This window comes from Ictalurus furcatus, chromosome 17, assembly GCF_023375685.1.
Source record: "Ictalurus furcatus strain D&B chromosome 17, Billie_1.0, whole genome shotgun sequence".
NCBI classification, from domain to species: domain Eukaryota; kingdom Metazoa; phylum Chordata; class Actinopteri; order Siluriformes; family Ictaluridae; genus Ictalurus; species Ictalurus furcatus.
The window spans coordinates 7,667,875-7,688,998 of NC_071271.1; the positions used below are offsets into that span (position 1 = coordinate 7,667,875).

At 39.5% G+C, this 21,124-nt stretch overlaps 2 protein-coding genes across 5 annotated transcripts in view; one reads left to right on the forward strand and one right to left on the reverse strand.

Moving 5' to 3' along the window:
* Nucleotides 1-242: 242 nt before the first annotated feature.
* Nucleotides 243-7,786, reverse strand: zpld1b (zona pellucida-like domain containing 1b). Its single transcript, XM_053647134.1, has 11 exons — nucleotides 7,503-7,786; nucleotides 7,277-7,390; nucleotides 6,953-7,173; nucleotides 6,482-6,663; nucleotides 6,189-6,261; nucleotides 5,806-5,903; nucleotides 5,397-5,477; nucleotides 4,967-5,138; nucleotides 4,739-4,832; nucleotides 4,194-4,223; nucleotides 243-638 (listed from the first exon to the last, which is right to left on the reverse strand). The coding sequence occupies exons 2-11, from the start codon at nucleotides 7,380-7,382 to the stop codon at nucleotides 469-471; spliced, it is 1,227 nt and encodes a 408-aa protein (XP_053503109.1). The 5' UTR covers nucleotides 7,383-7,390; nucleotides 7,503-7,786; the 3' UTR covers nucleotides 243-468.
* An 8,638-nt stretch (nucleotides 7,787-16,424) lies between these two features.
* The window catches only part of picalmb (phosphatidylinositol binding clathrin assembly protein b), a 29,900-nt gene continuing 25,200 nt past the window's right edge, over nucleotides 16,425-21,124 (forward strand). For all 4 annotated transcript variants that reach the window (XM_053647054.1, XM_053647055.1, XM_053647056.1 and 1 more), the window contains exon 1: nucleotides 16,425-16,962. In XM_053647054.1, the coding sequence (XP_053503029.1) occupies nucleotides 16,833-16,962 (130 nt within the window). In that variant the 5' untranslated portion in view covers nucleotides 16,425-16,832. The remainder of the gene's footprint in view (nucleotides 16,963-21,124) is intronic.

Sequence of the window (21,124 nt, forward strand, 5' to 3'; positions counted from 1 at the left end):
CATGGCAGGCATCACAAAATATTAATTGTAAGGGTGTTGATAATTTTGAAACCAGTGTTTTGGAGAAATACACTACTTAAAAAAACTTTTTGTGCTTGAAAAAACATGATTAAATTAAACCATACAAAGTCCCTGTAAGTTTGAGCTCAAAGAATCATGTATTGCATTTGTTATACTTTCTACTATACTACTTTATCCTCATTTTCAATAAGGGTGTATAATTACAACTAAGTGAGGTAATAAACAAAAACTTTGGCTGCCCGTGTCTACTTTACACAAGTACAATAAGAGTAAATTGTAAATCATAACCGAAGACTGTATGAAGTAGAAGATATAAAGAAGTTAAAAGGAGTAACATAGTAGAATAAGGAGAAAAAATAGTTGGCAGACAGAATTCTGGGCCTGCCAATACATAATTTCTGTAATTGGCAGTGACCCAGGTGGAAAAAGATTCAGAAAGCTGTGATTTTATTTGAAACTGGGGTTCCAGATGCCAGTGAGAGATGTGGGACTGGACCTGTGCAGAAGCCTGATGGAAAGGACGAGGAAGCTCAGGCTCATCAGGCCCAACACTGCCACCCCGGCAACAAGAGCACTTGTCACTGTGTCCAGTGGTGAGGAAGGGTTGCTAGATGGAGCTTATTAGAGAAACAGGAGGCTTTCAATAATAGTTTTTTTCTCAGTAAAGTTTTTGGTACCAAATTACACTTTAAGCATAGAATTACTTTGTTGCTTGTTACGTCAATGCTGGAATCGGTGTCACACTACAATTCCCAGAACACAATGTGGCCTACAAACATGGCAGCTGCAACAGTGTAGTACCCAGTACCCAGTACCCGGCACTCACAAATTCAGTCACATTCAAGCTCATTGTCATTCTGATCATATACTCCCGAAACCTATCAAACACAATCAAACTCACAGTATATAAGGACTCCTAGTTCACACACTCAATGCGAAGTATACTCTCTGAGTCTTTGTTACCAGTTGTTCCCAAGCTTTTGTATTTTGTGATTCTGAAACAATGGTTTTGATTTTGTTTCTGATTTTCCTGGTTTTTGATTCCTGTTTTGCCTAGTCTATGCTGTTTGCCAATCACCAGGCCACTGTTTGTTTTTTGATACTGTGTTTGTTTTATGATTTGGTTTTGTCTGATTTGGGGGGATTTGGCTCAGGTGGTAGAGCGGGTTGTCCACTAATCGTAGGGTTGGCGGTTTGATTCCCAGCTCACATGACTCCACATGCCGAAGTGTCCAGGCAAGACACTGAATGCCAAGTTGCTCCCGATGGCTCTGCTACCATTGGTGTGTGAGTGTGTGTGGGAAAGGGTGAATGAGACACAGTGTAAAGTGCTTTCGAACCACTAAGGTTAAAAAAGCGCTATATAAGTGCAGACCATTTGTCTGCTAGTTTTGTCTCTCCCTGTTGCCTGACAGAATAAATCGGTAGTAGCAGGTAACTTGGATTCGAATCAGGCTGTGGCAGAACAAGGCCGCCTGATTGGAGAACAACAGCAGCAGATAGCCCTGATCAACGTACAGCTAGCACAGCTCCACACCACAAAGACTTCCTTTGGGCTGCACCCTCTCTATCTGCTTCTCAGCTCATTGCATGCCCAGACCAATATATAGGTGATCCTGGCTGGTTTAAAGGCTTCATGCTACACTGTTCAGTATTCTTTTCAAGCCAAGAAGGAGTTTCCAAGTGAAACAAAATGACTCAGTTCATCAGCTTGCAAACAGATTAAATGCTAACCTGTGCCACTACAATTTGGGCTCAAGGAGGAGAACATGTTTCTTCCTATGACCATGTCGGCCACGTTCCATATGGCAAAGAGATTAGAGAGAGGCTCCTCAACGGCATACAGGGTTAACAAGGTGCAGATGAGCTTGCTCTGAACCTTCGCACATTGGCCGCTGGCAGTGACTGGAACAAGCCGGCACTCAAAGCCCCTTATTGGCAAGGGTTGACCATCCTCACTGAGTTGAACATCCTCATGTTGGGACAATCAGGGGTCCCTTGAAGCATTCATTGACCATGACTCACTAAATGACCTCCTGCAAAGGAACCGAGGGGAGGTTAAAGTGAGAGTGGTGTGGTGGGCCATCACCGTGTCAGTGCCCTCCACCAAAAGCAAATCTCTCCCCTCGTTACTGTCTATGTTCTAATGATTAAGTTCAACATAGTGCTGGGACCCCTTATATGCATGCACAAAAGTGAAAACTGGAGTATCATTACTTAAAGGAGGTTTTCAGCAAAACCAAAGCCAGTGGACTGCCACCTCACTGCACATATAACTATACCACTGAGCTCATGGCAGGTGTCTTACCCCTACATAACCCCATTTACCCCTTATCCACTACAGAGATCCAGGCCCTGGATTATTACATCAAGGAGGCCCTGAAACAGAAGTACACATCAGCAGGCTTTTTATTAGTGGAGAAGAAAGGGGACAGCCTGTTGCCAGATTACCAAGGAGGCCAGAATCTTCACTAAGTCAGATCTATACAGTGCCTACAACTTGGTTTGTATAAGCAGGGGTGAAGAATGTAAAACAGCCTTTAGCACGACCTCTGGTCACGTTAAGTACTGAGTAATGCCATATGGGCTCTCTGCAGTACCAGCAGTATTCTAATGTCTCATCAGTGACGTTAACATCCTAGGCAAATTCATAATAGTGTACATTGATTATATCTTGAGCTACTCCCTAAGTAAAGAACCACACATCCACCAGGTCAGAAAGGTCTTGCTCATCTCTTGGAGAACCAACTCTATGTTATAGGGGAGAAATGCGAATGTCATCTTTCAAAGATCTTCCCTTAGGATATATCATTAGCCCAGAATTGGCATTTATGGACCAGGACAAGGTCATGGCCATTATGAACTGGCCTGTTCCAACCACTGTTAAGGAGCTACAATGATTTCTAGGGTTTGCAAACTTTCATAGGAGCTTCATCAGGGGTTTCAACACCATTGCCTCACCCTTAACCTCCTTGCTTAAGACAGGTCCCAAGGTGCTTCATTGGAACACCTCAGCAAACCAGGCATACAAGTGCCTCAGGGAAGCCTTCACATCAGCCCCATTCTTAAACACCCTGATTCTTACAAGTCTTTCATAGCAGAGGTGGATGCCTCTGAAACAGGGGTGGGTGCTGTCCTGTCACAGAGGTTTGGAAAGAAGCCCAAGCTGCACCCCTTCGCCTTCTTTTCCAGGAAGCTATCCCCAGCTGAACGCAACTATGACATTGGCAACAGAAAATACCTTGCCATGAAATTATCCCTGGAGGAATGTTGCCACTGATTGGAGGAGGCACTCTATCCCTTTACAATTTTCACAGGCCACAAGAACTTTGAGTATAATAAGTCAGTTAAAAGACTGAACTCTCACTAAGAATGCTACACCCTATTGTTGCTTGGTTTCAGTTCATAATTTCCTACAGACCAGGCTCCAGGAACACAAAGGCTGACTCTATCCAAACCCTCCCCGAGAAATCATGTATCCTACCACAATCAGGTTTTGTTGGGGCTACAACTTAGGACATGGGATTGGGAGATAGCAAACTCACGAGAGGTGAGAGTTCCTGCACAATGCCCAGCAGACAAGAAATACATGCCTTCTCATCTCAGAGACAAAGTGATCACATGGGCTCACACCTCCCCACCTGCTAGACACCCCAACACTCACAGAACACACAAATTGCTTCTGTGTAAACAGTGGTGGCCCCATATGTTTATCTTGTAATGCTCTTCATGTGCCCAAGCCAAAGTACCCCAAACCCTGCCCTTTGTTTCTGACCTCCCCATGTCTCAAAACAACACTGTCATTATCATAACAGTAGACCAGTTTTCCAAGTTCCTTTGTCTGCTCCCTCTCCCTGGACTCCCTTCCACCATTGAGGCTATGGAGCTTATCTTTAACCATGTGGTCAAGTACTTTGGCATCCCGGAGGACACCGTGAGTGACTGGGGAGCTAAATTTACATCCAAAGTATCGGGAGGATTCACGGAAAAAGTGAATCCATAAGCCTAACTCCCACACCTCCAACCTTGTTTCAACATTAACATTGTATGTGATGTGTTTTATCATAGGCAACATGTAATTATATGTCTGTTGAAAGGGGGAAGACAACATCTTTGAATGGGACAAAATACTGGATCTGGTAATAATACACAGTGACCAAAAAAGAACTTACCAAGCTGTGAGTTGGTGGCTGAGGTTTCATCTACAAAAGAAAAATTAACTAATGGGTTATGGTAAATTGGAAGATTATATGCATAGTTAGAAAAAAATGTATTTGTCAAAAGTTCTTTGGATAGCTGAAGCGCCCCTGAAATCAAAATGGGTCTTTCAGAGATTTTTGTACCTGTCAATTTGTGTTATAGACACCAATATGATAGTAAACTGGCAAACCGGTAAAACTAGTACAAATATATATATATATATATATATATATATATATATATATATATATATATATATATATATATTTAAATTGTTTTGCAGCTATTTTCTGTTCTGGGAAAATTAGAATCAATACAGAATCAAATCTTTAAGATTAAGTTTTAACTTTAAGTGTGATTCGGATGTATGTAAATTCTGATGTAAATACTGAGCACCCCAGGACATACCATAATTCACGGTAGTTACTGAATAATATGCATTAAGACAAATAACTGAATAAGCCAGACGGGAAAACTGAAGAACACTTTAAGGTTCTACATTTAACTATTCTCTCACCACCTCTGGTGATTATAGGGCCTGCAGTTATGATAGCATCTTCAGCAGAAGCATGAGGAGCTGTGGTGTCCCTCTTTCTTCTTATTCCACAGATCTGAGATAAGAAATAGCATTCAGCACAGACATTAAGTATTAAAATTACACCCTGCTTAAAATGCCTTGATTTTGGTGTGAAAATAGTAATACAATAAGTTTAACAAGACTTAGACAAACTAAAAACAATTTTACCGGCATCAATGCTGCACAGTCATCCACACGACACAACTTTGTGACACAGTGCAAGAAGACAGTGGACATCCTCTGGTTTTTGTGTTTCACAAACCGGAAAACTTCAAAGGCAAAGCGGCCCATCTGGCTTTTCCCATTCTCAAAAACTGTGGTCTGTGGGTCTTTGTGACATCTATTAGGAAAATGAAACTAAGAATCAGACTATTTCTGAGTGCACACACACACACACACACACACACACACACACACACACACACACAGACAAACACACACACACACACACACACACACACACAGACACAGATAAAGCATTCTGTAAAAGGCCATTGTAAGAGATTTGTATAGTGAGTGGTTGGTTTAAGCAGGTAATGAGCTCTCTGCTGGTTAATGCGCACCGCTTAACGCACCACTTTAGATAATGTGAAAGTACCCGAAGAAAAGATCGTAGCGTATCTCATCATTGGGATTCCCAGAGGGGGTGGTGTAACAGTAATCCATCAGTATATTCCACCTGGGCAGGAAGGAAGGGGGGGGGGGGAAGCAACTATTTGTGTTACTGAAGCTAATCAAACCGCTGATCTTAAACATTTTTAAATAAATGTATATTCTATATTTGATTCAAATGAGAGAACTAAAGCATATTAAATTATGTCATTAGTATGTTTTGTTGTAATAACTGTATTTGTTAACTTATTCCTCTTTTAAAGAATCAATATTCACAATAAGCAAATGAGTAAGTGTCTAAGTCATGTTACTCTATACTGCATTTCATAACAAAGTTAAGTTTGTAGTATGGAGGGTTTTTTTTTATTATTATTTATTTTTATTTTTTTTAGTACCTCTTATCTAGATTAGTGGCCTTGACGGCAGCAAACACTCTAGTCTTCAGAGCCAGACCAGCCATGGGAATGGACAACTGCTGACTGAAGGATGAATCCTGAGAAATAATTAAATTATTTATAAACATTCAGTAAAATTATATTTACCCATCTAGGGAACAATACCAATGAAAAAGAATGCACATAGTAAAAAAAGGAAAATGTGACGTGCAATGTTTCATTTTTACTAAAAGAGAGCTGTCTTGTGGTTAGATATTTTTCTATGACATTATATACAGTATCATTAACACAAACTCTGTAAATATGATATGAGGCTAAAATAGGCAACCGTGTATGATGCAAATGTTTACACTGAAATCAACTATAATATCAAGTTCACTTACATTGTATAGAATCAAGCTCAAGGTGCTCACAAAGGTTCCATTGTTGTCTTTTACTGCTATTGCTGCTGAAGATCTTGAAAATAGTACAGGCAAGGTGTACAAAATTAACAATACAGTGCATTGAGGTAACAAAAATGTTTTAAAACACTTCAAAAAACTGTATCTAATATTTAATTGATCTAAAATGATCAAAACATTGTATGATGAACAAATAGCACACTTCTACCCCACTCTTAAGTTTATCTAAGTGACGATTTGGAATTAAAAACAGACATACAGAGAAAAAGACTTACGATGCCAGCTGAGAGTTGTTAACCAGGTACTCCAGAGGATAACTGCAGCTGAATTTATAAAGCAAGCCAGGCAGGTAGCTAATGATGGTTGGAGGGTCAGGGGTATCGATGTAGCCTGATACATTCCCTATCTGTACCAGGGATATATTTCCAAAAGCATTGTGGCCCTGAGCTGCAGAAACCTGCCAAAAGATACATTTTTATAACTGGGATATAACTGTTATAACATTTTAGAACTGTGTTTTTTTAAAGCAGATATTACTGTATCTTTAAAGAGTCACAAGTACTAGTCTAAACAGTTGCTCATCACAGTGGTAGTGCTAAAATGTTTATTTGTTTAACACTAATAACATTTGTTTGGTGCACACAGCCATGCACCACAAATAATTTAAATACAGTAAAGTGTACTAGGGGCTTGGCTTCTCCTGACCAAGCAGTCACATTAGTATTTAACAGTTCAGCATGTCTCACCACCAGCATGTTTCCACAGGCCTCCAGTGTGCTGAGGCTGATGCTGAACAGTACTGCTGTGGGGAACGTGTTGTTATTGATGAAACCGCGGCATTGAGCATCACCATGATGCCCATTCAGGGCCAGGTCAGCATCAGTGTAGCCCGAGTAGAGCACTGGACAGAAGTTGATCTTCAGTGTGATGGTCTGCACACCACAGTACACAGTGATATCTTTTTCGGCTTCAGGTAAGGATAAAGTAGGGAAAAAGGACAGCAAAATTTCAAATGCAGCACTTAGTCCAGAAAGATAAACGGCTATGCTCGGGTGTTTATATCTCCTTACCTGGGAATCTACTGTGGAATGCTGGATCACAGTTGTAGCCATTAAACTGAGTAAAAGCCAAAGGCATCCCATGCATTACAAATAGGAAAAGGCATATTAGCTCCATTTCAGCACCTGGAAAGATGGTGATAAGGAGACACATGTCAAAAAGTTCATCCAAGACAACATAAACAGCTGAAAGGTTTGTTTTGGGGAAAAAAGCACTGGAGAAGTTTGCGTCACTTACTGATATCCCCTGAAGAAGGTAAGTTTAGCAGAGCCCCATGTGCTCTGGCCTGCTGCCTGCAAGCAAATGACTAAGCAGGCTTCACGAAGATGGCATCTGCAATCCACCAGCCTGCTTAGGGCCAAGACACGGAGTCATTGTCAGAACTCTTCAGAACAATATGAGCTGTCCTGCACAACATGGGAAAATGCATCAAATTGGAGTGCCTTGAACAAATCTTTTCACAGACCTGGAAACATGAAACTCTTTTACAATTTCCCACTCATATCCTCATACCTTGATCTGCGTCTGTCATCAGGCACTAATGTCTACCCTCAGCAGGGGGCTAAATCAGGGAATTATGTTTTCATCGTCCACTGAAGGAACTAAACGGGCTTTTCTCTGGGTCTGTCTATCAGGAAAGGATGGAAGGGCAGGCAGCTGACTTTGACGCATTGGGCCTCTGGTTCATCTACTACATCAGGCCACTTATCTGCAGCTAATATTGAGCTGGATACTAACTTCTAATTCTTGCTTATTACAGTAAAAGGGCAACTGGAAAGATTAAACAAATAGGGGTCTTTTGGTGACAAAGTATGCCATTGTTGTTGATCACTCACGAATATGCATAAAATGTCCCTTGTTCTAATTATGCTTCAAGTGGACAGTATCCTAAGCAAATGCTTGGAGATTGCTTACAAAATTACAGCAAAAGTTGTGGAGTGTAGTGATGAACTAACATACAGTTGACATGTTGACTATAGGTCTTTAGAAAAAGTTATTCACTCTCCAAAAAGAAAAAAAAAGACTTACAATGACTGGCCATGAATTTCATGAGACATGAAATTACAACAGCATCAGTTAAATGAATTTAAAGCTACAAAAAAGCACTGGGTGACTTGTTGAAACGTTAAAATGTGCATACACTGTATATAACATTTGGAATACAGCATATATACACATGCCAATCTTTGGTTTGAACACATTCTTCTAGCTCTGCTTTCTTCAGGTCACTGTCAGATCAACTTCTGGAACACGAAGACAGAGAGAATTGCAATCTTTCAAAGTTAGTAAAAGTGAAATTCAACCCCATCAATAAAACCTAAAATATCATCTAAACTTTTAACAGTGAAGCTGAGTTCTTCATTTCCAGCTGTGCCTTTAGACTTACTAGGAAGCAAATGATATTATTTAGAATTATCTCAGTTGCGTTAAACCAGTTTTATTAGTACAGTGCTTTGAAGAATAAACACTGTCACCAAGCAGCTAAAATCTTTATGTACTTTACATATATATTTAGATGCTTAATGAACAAACTAGTGGCGACAGTGACAAGTAAGACTAACAGCTGTGGTTGGATTAATACTAATTGCTGTTTTGCTGTGTGTGGGAAAAGACACTAACAGTAGTGATTAAATAAAGACACTAACCACAGTGTCAAAGGCTTCAATAAAAGCTCAAACAGCAGTGTTTGTATAGAGACTAACAGCAGTGTTTGGATAAAAAATCTCCCACAAGAGTGTTTGGATAAAGATACTAACTGCATTGTTTTTGGATTAAGACACTAATAGAAGTCTTTGGATAAATACTCCAACAGCAGTGTTAGGATAAAGACTAATAGCAAGTGTTCTCACTGTGGAGCTGTGCACTGTGTTGTTATTGAAACATATACAGTAGCTGAGCACTGTGTTGTGACTGGCTCATAGAGCTGTGCACTGTGTTGTTACTGGTTTGTGGAGCTGTGCACTGCATTGTGCTTGGCTTGTCGAGCTATGCACTGTGTTAGGATTGGCTTGTGGAGCGGTGTACTGTGTTGGGACTGGCTTGTGGAGCGGTGTACTGTGTTGGGACTGGCTTGTGGAGCTGTGCACTGTGTTGGGACTGGCTTGTGGAGCTGTGCACTGTGTTGGGACTGGCTTGTGGAGCTGTGCACTGTGTTGTTACTGGCTTGTGGAGCTGTGCACTGCATTGTGCTTGGCTTGTCAAGCTATGCACTGTGTTGGGACTGGCTTGTGGAGCTGTGTATTGTGTTGGGACTGGTTTGTGGAGCTGTGCACTGTGTTGGGACTGGTTTGTGGAACTGTGTACTGTGTTGGGACTGGCTTGTGGAGCTGTGCACTGTAATTCCCCTCCAGACCACTACTTCACACGTCCTTTGTTGTCCAGCTCACTTCGATATAAGTTCTGCCATTTGTCTCCCTTCTTGCTGAGCATTGTGGTTGTGTAGTTAGGTTGTAGTTATAGTTTTATGAGTAGTGTGTCTCTGTTAAAAATCCCTTGCCTTGTTTTGTCTTTGTTTTACTAGTTTTCCTTGTCTTGTCTTGCCTTAGTTTCTCTGGTTTGTGCATTATTGTAAATCAAGTCTGTCTGCACTTGCACCGCCTCCTCGGGAAATCGTTACAATTACTCATTCATTTGAGGAACATTTTATTACATTGGCTCATAGACACTTTTAGTATGGATTTATATTACTGCTACTAGTTTTTTAAAGCACTGAATGGATTAGCAACATAATACATTATAGTAACGTACATCTTACTCCATATACCCCAAATTGGTTTACCAACTGATATCCGACAGGCAACTACAGTACATCATTTATCTTTACTCTATTGCTCTATTTTACTATACTCCATTTTTATTGATGATGATAATGGTGATGATGATGATGATGATTACACATATTATGGAACGACTTGACTCTTCATATTATGTCTTTTTATTGGCTTTTTAGTAAACATCTGTTTTGTTTTATTTACTATAATCCAGGCCTAGATGCGGTATCCATAGACTGCTTTTAATTCAGCTTTTTAAGACAAAATGAAAGCCTTTTATTTTGCATTGTTGTTTCAATTTTCCATCTACAGGTCTTACAGATGAAGCGGGGTCTAGCAGAGTAACTTATTCTGAAACCAGAATGTTACTCTATATAACATTAGACTGTATTTAGTTAGGTTCATGTTCTCAATATGACAATACTGTAAAATTACATTGTAATTTTAGTAATTTCTTAGTAATAACATATTTTACAGTTACATGATACCTTCATTTCAAGTCAAATAAAAGTGATGAGCACTTTGAAACACAAGGAATGGCTATATTTAAATATGGTGATATACTAAATAGTCCACATAGTTAAAGCTACAAAACAGGAAATATGCAAGTTCTCATTATACTGAATTGCACTGTGTGATGTCAGTGATACACAATATCACACAACTGATCTTCATTTACTGCTAACCTACATAGATTTGTATGGATTTGAAGTTTTTAGTAGTGACAAAGAAAGAAAGCTCAACAAATTGTTTTTAAAAAAAACCCAAAAAAAACCAATTTGCTTGTATTTTATTTTTTTTGGCTTGTATATTAGTTTGTTTGTTTAGGTTTTTTTTTTTTTTTAACTCTTATTGACAGTTCCATGTTATTGTGGTCGTAACACAAGTCATGCTAACTATCCTTCTATATCACATACATTATCACATTTTTAAAGCCTACAATGCCACTCGACTTCTAAAGGCAGGGTGTGTGTGTATGTGTGTATGTGTCTGAGTTTGTACATGTATGTTTACCTGGGAGTTTATCTAGTTGTATCTGTTTTCCCTGGTGCCGCGGGTGTCGTAGACTAGTTGTGTATTTGTACTTTGGTTCGGCTCTCACAGGCAGTGTAGCTGTAAGTGTAGCCCCTCCTGCTCTGACAGGGCACACACACACACGCGCACACACGCACACACACACACACACACACACACACACACACACCCCACTATCAAAAAGCACTTGATAACTGGGTGAGTGTTAGCCACCAGAACACTATATGTGGCCGGGTTGTAGCTTACTAGTAGGTGGTATCTTATTTTAACACAGTACCATGTAGTTTGAGAGACTCTGCCAGAAGTGGTGGTCAGGTTAACATTTATCTAAGTGGTGGGCTAACACTGTTTATCAAAAGGTGTTTAGCATAGACGGCCATGACTCACTCTGTGTGACCCAGTGTGGTTTTGGGAAGAAGTCCTGTTGGCTACTTGCATAATAAGTTAAACACATGCACACACACACACACAATAAGATATACACTATATGGCCAAAAATATGTGAATAAACGTCCATCACACATATACTGTATGTGTTTGTTGGACATTCCAATGCCAAAACCATGCGCATTAATATGACCCCCCCTCAACATCCACTAGCTTTCTGCTAGTTTTTGGAATTTGGCAGTTTGGATTTGTGCCCATTCAGCCTCAAGAACTTTAGTGATGTCAGGCATTGATGTCGGGCAAGAAGGCCTGGCATGTAGTCGGTTTTCCAATGCATCTCAAAGGTGATCAGTAAGGGCTCTGTGCACCCAGGTTCTTCCACACCAACCTTATTATACCATGTCATTATGGAGTTTACTTTGTGCACAGGGAAACTGTCATGCTGGAACATGTTTGGGTTTTACAGTAAAGGGAAATCTTAATGTTAAAGCATACAAAGACATTCTAGACATCTGTGTGTGTTTCTAACTTTCAGGCAACAGCTGGGGAAGTCCCACATATGGGTGTGATGGCCAGGTGTGTCCACAAATGTTTGACTATATAGTGTATATATTTTTTAAATTTGTCTTGCCTTTCTGTGTAAACTTTAACTGGCCAAAGATTGTTAATGCTGTAGTTAGATACTGAAGATACTAAAGGCTTTACAGGGTATCCCAAAAGTCTCCATACATAGGGGAAATTAACACTTTTTTGCAAAATGTCTTCCAAAATGTTTCATATTTTATGATGTTTATTTTAGTTTATATACATTTATACCACATTGACACGGTCACTGTTAATTGAGTTAAAATAATAGCAATGAGAAATACTGTTGGTTAATTGATAAATAAACAAGCATAAAATATTTATTTTTTAAATATTTTAAACAATAAAGAGTCCTAATTAAAAGTAGACTAACACCAGCATGATCCATATTAGGAAAAAGGCTAATAGCTTCTAAGCAAATAGCGAACTAAGCTTAATGTCAAATTGGTATTAAATGCAACCTATAGTAATTAAACATTATTTCTCATTTTATTTATATTTTATGAAGTTATTATAATATCTATTTTTTTATATTAAATGATTTATTTATAACTAAGCACATTTTCTGTCTTTATATTTTATTAGTTTTTTTTTTGTTTGTTTATCAGGTGTTCCTTTTAGATGGGTTCCCCCAGTACAGTGTTGCCATGTCTGCTGATAATATTGAGTTATTTTGGGGGTTTATATCAAAACATGGAAACTGGAGTTGACTTGTCTAGTGATATCTGGCAACCCTGAGTTTAAATGAAGTAAATGCGTTGTGAGTTGGTGTAGAAGGAGAGCAGCAGTGTACTGTATGTTTACAGACTGGACAGTTGCTACTCTTGATTATGATTTGTGAGGAATTATTTAATAAAGAAGTTTGAATTAAACCCACCTTGTACCGTTAGCATTATTATTAATTTACCGCTGTGTCCACACGAGCAGGTGAAAGTTCAGGTCATTTTCTGGGATCAATAAAAGATGGTGGTTGTGAGATCGGGAAGTTGAGAGAGGCAGATGATGTACAGAGTTACTTGTCATCATAATGGCTTCTCTGCAGTATTTACACACTTTTTCGGTTGACTGAGGAGATGAAAAGCAGTGTGAAAGTAACTGTTGGGTGGTGTAGATGTATTTTGGACTTCCTGTAGTTTTTCTTCCGATTGTATTCTACAACTCCAAACAGGTCACTCGCACCGGTGCGAATAAATATTTATTCACTAGTCGCACAAAATACTTTTCAGTCGCAAATGCGAGTGAAATGGTCGCACAGTAGAGCCTTGATAGGAAATAGTATAGTGAAATGCTCTTAGCAGTACAATAATAATATTAAAGAAAACATATCTTACAGGTCCAGTTTCACTATGAATATTTAAATTATAAATCAGTAAACTGCTTACCATAAATTTGGAGAATTTTCCGCAGTTAAATCTTCCAAGTAAACTGTTGAAGTTGTGTGTAAAGGAGAAATTCAGTTTAAGGAGCAAATTCAGTTAAGAGCAAATTTCTAGTAAAAAACTTTTGTTTTTGCAATACATCTATGACACAATTATGAAAGTTCATGCACTGTGATTTTGATCTCTGCTAGTTCTATGGAGCTAGTTCTTCAAATTCTCAACATTGTCCTATTTTTAAATGGCTTGTTATTATATACAAAAAGTTTTGTGGAGATGATGTGGATTAGTAATGTGTGTTGATTTAAATCTTGTAATCCTCATTTGTGACTGTTTGTCAGTTGCAGAAGGCCATTGGGTATCTCCTTTATGTACGGTTCCAAAGGTTTCTCAGACACACAGCAGCTATCCTTCAATGTACCCTTGTTCCTTGTGGCAAACTCCACAACAATACAGACTCAAGCGATCTCTGATGAAAAACTGCTTGCGGTTATTAACTCAGAGCAAATGGGTTTGCTGAGAGCAGCACGAAATAAGGCAGATGCACCAATATTCTTAAAGTGTATAATAATAATAATAATAATAATAATAATAATAATAATAATAATAATAATAATGATAATAATAATAGTCATCGTAATTGTTGTTTTCATTTTGCACTATTTCGATTACAACTTTTGTGAAAGAGAAGTTGTAAAATGACCAATTAAACTAAGCATGATTTATTATTTAGGCTAATTTAACATACAGCCTACACCATTTAATAAGGAGATAATATATGGTGTACATCATTTACTGTATGATTGTTCATGTGATATCATATACTTTATACATATACACATAGCTACCAGTATGGTATAGCGGTGCTTGAAAGTTTGTGAACCCTTTAGAATTGTCTCCTTATCTGCATAAATACGACCTAAAACAACATCAGATTTTCACACAAGTCCTAAAAGTAGACAAAGAGAAGCCAATTAAACAAATGAGACAAAATTATTATACTTGGAAATTTATTTATGGAGGAAAATGGTCCAATATTACATATCTGTGAGTGGCAAAAGTAACCTCTAGGATTAGCAGTTTAATTTGAAGGTGAAATTAGAGTCAGGTGTTTTCAATCAATGGGATGACAATCGGGTGTGACTGAGCACTCTGTTTTATTTAAAGAACAGGGATCTAACACAGTCTGATCTTCACAGCACATGTTTGTGGAAGTGTATCATGGCACAAACAAAGAAGATTTCTGAGGACCACAAAAAAAAAAAAAAAAAAAAAAGAGTTGTTGATGCTCATCAGACTGGAAAAGGTTACAAAACCATCTCTAAAGAGTTTGGATTCCACCAATCCACAGTCAGACAGATTGTGTACAAGTGGAGGAAATTCAAGACCATTGTTACCCTCCCCAGGAGTGGACGACCAACAAAGATCACTCCAAGAGCAAGACTTGTAATAGTCTGTGAGGTCACAAAGGAGCCCAGGGTAACTTCTAAGCAACTAAAAGTCTCTCACATGTCTAATGTTAATGTTCATGCGTCCACCATCAGGAGAACACTGAACAACAATAGTGTTCAAGGCAGCGTTGAAAGGAAAAATACACTGATCTCCAAAATAAACATTACTGCCTGTCTGCAGTTTGCTAAAGATCATGTGGACAAGCCAGAAGGCGATTGGAAAAATAGTTTGTGGATGGATGAGACCAAAATAGAAATTTTGGTTTAAATGAGAAGTGTTTTATTTGGAGAAAGGAAAACACTGCATTCCAGCATAAGAACCTTATCCCATCTGTGAAACATGGTGGTGGTAGTATCATAGTTAGGGTCTGTTTTGCTGCATCTGGACCAGGATGACTTGCCATCATTGATGGAACAATGAATTCTGAATTATACCAGTGAATTATAAAGGATAATGTCAGGACATCAGTTCATGAACTGAATCTCAAGAGAAAGTTGTTGTACAAAAAAAATGGTTAAAGAAAAATAAAGTTAATGTTTTGGAATTGCCAAATCAATGTCTTGACTTTAATCCAATAGAAAAGTTGTGGAAGGACCTGAAACAAGCAGTTCATGTCAGGAAACCCACCTACCAGAGCTGAGACTGTTAAAGCTGTTGAAGCTGCTGATCTGTGAACACAGATCACAAGGTCGGATACTACACCAGTTCATCGCAACACACATACTCAAGATAATATGGAAATAATTCAGCCAAATTACAGCAACTGCTGAACACGTGACTGGGTTATGTTAATTAACACTACAATAAATATTTGGTAATGTTTCCCTTGTAGAGAATAATAGCACTATATCTGGTTGGTTCAAATGTAACATACAGGGTGAAATCAAGGGCTTATATGAGCAGTGAAGTATTGAGCATGGTATGATGGGAAGACATCGCCCTCTTGTGGACGTGGAGGTATATCAGGATGCTACTCAATTATGTCTTATGCATGTCTTTAATCAAGAAGAAGCTGTGCATAAATCACACAAACAGCCCTCGTTAATGCTGTAATCCGCCTCTTTACTCTGATTATGTTGCTGTTGAGTATTCATGAACTACATCCCTTTTCCAGAGGCAGCAGGCTGAAAGACATTACGATCCAAAGAAATGAAAAACACAATTTCTAAACACTGTCAATATAGCAACTTGAAAAACCATGGAAGCAATCCTAAACAACATCACTATCCTAATATATTTCAAAAGAAGGTTGATGTTAGGCCAGACTGGAAGAAAGCCTGAGTTATAGCCTATATATTTCCTCATAAACGATTAGAGAGCAAGTGCCTTAATGATAGTCTTCCTGGCCAAGGTGTGGAGCCTAGTTACGACGGCTGAACCTCAAACGGCTTCATCCTGGATATATAGTAACCTACATAGGCTGTAAGGGCCATTATTACATAGCCAATGTAGTGCCTCTACGTAGGGAATAAGGAGTAATTTGGGATCAGGCCATCGCCTGATCCAGGATCAGCCTGTAGCACAGTGTCCTATATTGGAGGAAGCTGCACAGGCCCGCCATTTCACTCAACGCCTTTCTGGTCCTTTTAACACGCCTGCAGGGTGGCGGAAAAAAAAAGGAGGAGGGGAAGAAGACAGAGGGATTTTGGGGCAAGAAACGGATGGGAGATGAGTCAAAGAAGCTGTGAAATGTTTCCCGTCAGATTTCCGTTAACAATGTAACGAGTTAGTCACGTTAGAAGATATTATCTCGCCTCGGTTCGGGATTTTTCCGTCTGGAGCTCAGGCTTCGTTTCTCCTCAGCCTCTAGGCTATATTTCTTTTTTCTTTTTCCTCCCCTATTCTACGACCAGGGGTCAACCCGCAGACTGAACACGCACAGCACGACATATTAGTGTTGTCATTGTTTTTCGAGAAAGCCGACATTTTTCCCCTTTAAAACCCGCCTCGACGCGCTGAAGATGTCGGGCCAGAGCATTACGGACAGGATAACGGCCGCTCAGCACAGCGTTACCGGCTCGGCCGTGTCCAAAACCGTGTGCAAGGCGACCACACATGAAATTATGGGCCCTAAAAAGAAACATTTGGATTGTAAGTATTTGATAAAACGGACAGGTTTTGATTTGGTGCAGTAAAGATGCTCGAGATTCCCGCTTTGGTTTGTATTGTTATGGCGACGTTAACACTGGCCACAATGGGCAGCTAAGCTAATGGTTATTATTATTATTATTATTATTATTATTATTATTATTATTATTATTATTATTATTGTAACAGTTAAACATTGATTCAATGATATGGTCTTTAGAATGAACAAAGAGGTTTGCCTTTAAATAGCCTAATATATGTATACGGGCGAAATTGATGTAGGCCCAGGTATAGCCTATGTAGACAAAGATGAAAATCATCTCCTGAGGATTTCACATTGCAGCGGCAGGAAACTGAATCAGCTCCACATCTGGGAAGGACTGAATCTTAGTGTGAGGAGATCCAGGCTACATTAGTTTCTCTTCAGACTACAGGAGATGCAGATACAAAGTACACATCACTGAGACAGTTGTATTGTTGATTGTTTCCATGTTGCTTGTTGGATGTCACTTCAGTGTTAAAGTGATGCTGATATTATTCTACTTCTATCTGGACAGCTTGTGCAATATCCTTTAGAGTGGTTCTCAATCCCTGCTCGGTACATCCCAGAGATTATATTATTTAGCAGACTGAGATTACATTTATCCATTTGGCAGACGTTGTATTTATTTATTTATTTATTTATTTTATCCACAGCAACATAGAAGTAAGGCAGTTTAGAGTTTTCTCAAGGGCTCAACATCGGATGGGATTTGAGCTCACAACCTTCCCTCCACTAAAGCCGGGTTGACGCGCTATGATTTTGACTAGGATTTGGTCGTCTGCGACAAATTTCGAGAATCCTAAAAAATCCCTATAATCCTACGCCAAAACCTGTAGTCTTCGCTAGTTTGATGCGTTCCCCGACTAGGGATGGGCGATATCTTATCGTTTGCGATATACCGGTAGAAATTCTCCCCACAATGATAATTAGTCTTCCCGCGATAATAACGATAAAACCTAGTTAATGACGTATTTTTGTGAGCGACGTTGTGCGACCCGTTTTCAGCTCACTTACAGAGCAAAAACAAGTACAGCGGACAGGAAGCTGAGGAGGAGTTCATCTCTAAACGAGGAGCTACCTCTACAATCTGGAACTGGTTTGGTTACACAAAATCAGTTTTACTTTTTGATCAATGTTTATGTTTCTGAGGTTCTCAAGACTGCATGCAGCATCACTTGTAGCCAAAAACACTGGTGAACAGTACTATATTTATATTGTCACTGATATCGTTATCGCAATATCATATCAGAAAATATCATGATATAGTTTTAAGTCCATATCGCCCATACTTATCCCCGACAGCCGATGAATGGCCGTTCCGATCAAATTTTTTCTCCGATTCAATTCTGGAGGTGTCGGAAGATTTGAGGTACAGTCCTGTAGTGTGGCTTCTCCTACGAGTCTTCTCGCGTGCGTCTGTTTTTCGCGTCTTGACCGTCATACAGTCTGAAGCCGGGTGCACGCTGTGTGATTTTTAATAGTCCTTTGGACTGTTGCTTGTCAGACTGTACGAACATGATCCCCGCTGTAAACCGTGTAACACTGTAGGATCTCAGTTGTCATTAATGTCAGACTGTACGACGGACAGACACAAGAAGACTCGTACGGAGTATGAGAACTGTGCCTCAAATCTTCTGACACCAGAATTTAATTGGATGAAAACTTCGATCGTAGCGGCCGTTAAACAGCTGTCGGGGAACGCATCAAACCAGCGATCAAACACTACAGATTTTGTCCTGGGATTATAGGAGTCTTTAGGGATTCTCGAAATTTATCTCAGACAACCAAATCGTGGCCAAAATCGTACCGTGTGAACCCGGCTTGACGTTAATGACAACTGAGATCCTACAGTGTGACACGGCTTACAGCGGGGATCAAGTGCGTACTCTCTGACAAGCAACAGTCACAAAGGACTATTAAAAATCGCACAATGTGCACCCTGCTTCAGACAGAGCCTTACCTGCTTCATTAATTTGATTTTAAGTTTCAACCGCTCAAAGAGATTTCCATACTTTTAAAACATCTCATCGAGCCCGTGTGTAGATTATGAAGCCTGTCATGTGCTGAGTCAGGTTTATAAAGGTGTATGAGCATGGAAAATGCAAAAAAAAGCATTCAAAGCATGTGGTGCACAGGACTAGAAGTGGGTATGACTTATTTAGTCCCAGGGAGAAGCCTGCTCATGATGTCTGTAAACGGCCACCAGTTTCTTAAGTCCTGGCTGCATTGCAGCCATAAATATATATATTTGACTTCCACGTATGTGTGTAACGCTGTGTGAGTTGTCTGCAGGTTGACAATGTGTATAGTGTCTGTAACAGTAGTAGTCCACTAGTAACAGACTTTCGCATCTACAGTTACTAGACTCAAGGCAGCGTCAGCTGATAATAAACATTTTAACGAATGAATATTGTATTCTTTAACTATCATCCCCCTCCCCAAAACAACTTTCCGGCATTGCTGGACTACTAATATTGATTCCGTTCTTGGCTTGTCCACTGCTGTCTGTACTATTCTTGTATTGTAACTGCTGTAAAAAGGTCTATTACTGTACAACGTTGTTTGGAGCTATTTTAGTAGCTATAAACCATGTATGGTGAAGGATTGCTTGTCCTCTGAGACAGCAGTCCTGTATCAGCATGAGTTAAAGTTGGCAGCGTTTTCAAGTCAGTCCCGGCAGACACATTATCAGAAGTCAGGATTGCTCATTCACAAAGCTAAAAAAAGAAGCTTGGTAAATATCGGCACCATCTTAGTAGTTAGTTTAATGCATAAGACTCAGCACTAAGGGATTGTTTTGCCCAGCTTTATTTAAGAGAGATTCGGATGCTGCTTTTAATGTGTAACTGTGACAGTCTTACTTGACAATTCCACCACAGAGCACAGTGATCCCTATTACCTGAATACTAGTCCACCTCTGGGTCACCTGTTTCACATTACATCCTCATTTACTCACTACATTTATTGCAATATTTTCAGTGTATATTTGCAAGGTCTTGCTTCTTGCTGACTTTGGATTTTCTGTGTTTTGGTTTTGAGTTTTCCGGATTGTTTGTCCATATTTGCCCAATCCCATCTCTTTTGGTATTCAGTCCTGTGCCTATGACAGTAATATTACCGCCGGGACCATGTGTGTGCGGAGTTTGCATGTTCTTCATGTGCTGCGGGGGTTTCCTCCGCGTACTCCAGTTTCCTCCCCCAGTCCAAAGACACGCATGGTAGGCTGATTGGCGTGTCCAAAGTGTCCGTAGTGTATGAATGAGTGTGTGAATGTGTAAGTGATTGTGTGCCCTGCGATGGATTAGCAAACTGTCCAGGGTGTACCCCGCCTTGTGCGGGATGCTCCCTGGGGTAGGCTCCAGGTTCCCCATGACACTGAAGGAAGGATAAGCGGTATAGAGGATGGATGGATGGATAGTTGTCAGTAAACGCTGCACATGGGGCATCGCCCTCTCGCTGTGTTATTGTTACACTAATTGATGAGCCTAAAATCTAATTTGGATTTATATCAAGTGATATCTGCAGCTTTAGTCAAGAATGTAAAGAATTTGCTTACTTCATTTTTTTTTTTTTTTGCCTGAGGACTGGGTAGAGCCTCATTACTCCAATAAAAGCATGGTTTATAAATTCTACAAAAGGCAAAAAAAATTAATAATTTATTCAAAGTTAGGCCTTCATTTCCTTGCTTTGTTTGAATGTTTTGGTTGTCATAAGCCACCATCATTCGGCCTGCTTTAGCATGTGACTATAGAGCTGGAAATTTGTCTGACATTATTGAAGACTTCCGTTCGACATACCATATTATCTAAGTTGATGTGCCATACATGGTGTAATTCTGCGTAATTCACATCGTTTTGTGCTTGAATGAAAAGATTAGACATTATGGCGATTTCCATATAACGCAAGGCATCATAATCACTGTATTGGAGTCTGTTCTTCAGTTAACCCGATGTCTTGGTTTGAGATCACTCTTTTTTTCATATTTTAATTACAAATATTGTTACAGTCGATTATTCGTGTGAATAAGTAAGGAATAACACATGACCGACATAATCACATGACACAGTAATCCATGCTGGAGTAGCGTGATACGTTAGCAACCTGAAATGGATTATTTTCGTA

What these genes read in the sequence shown, in the direction of transcription:
- zpld1b (XM_053647134.1), bottom strand. Translation starts at nt 7,382, where the DNA reads ATGGAGCTAATATGCCTTTTCCTATTTGTAATGCATGGGATGCCTTTG. An exon ending in CCTGTGGAAACATGCTGGTG is followed by an intron (nt 6,664 to 6,952) that starts GTGAGACATGCT and finishes ATCTTTTGGCAG; the next exon opens with GTTTCTGCAGCTCAGGGCCA. An exon ending in AACAACTCTCAGCTGGCATC is followed by an intron (nt 6,262 to 6,481) that starts GTAAGTCTTTTT and finishes ACTATTTTCAAG; the next exon opens with ATCTTCAGCAGCAATAGCAG.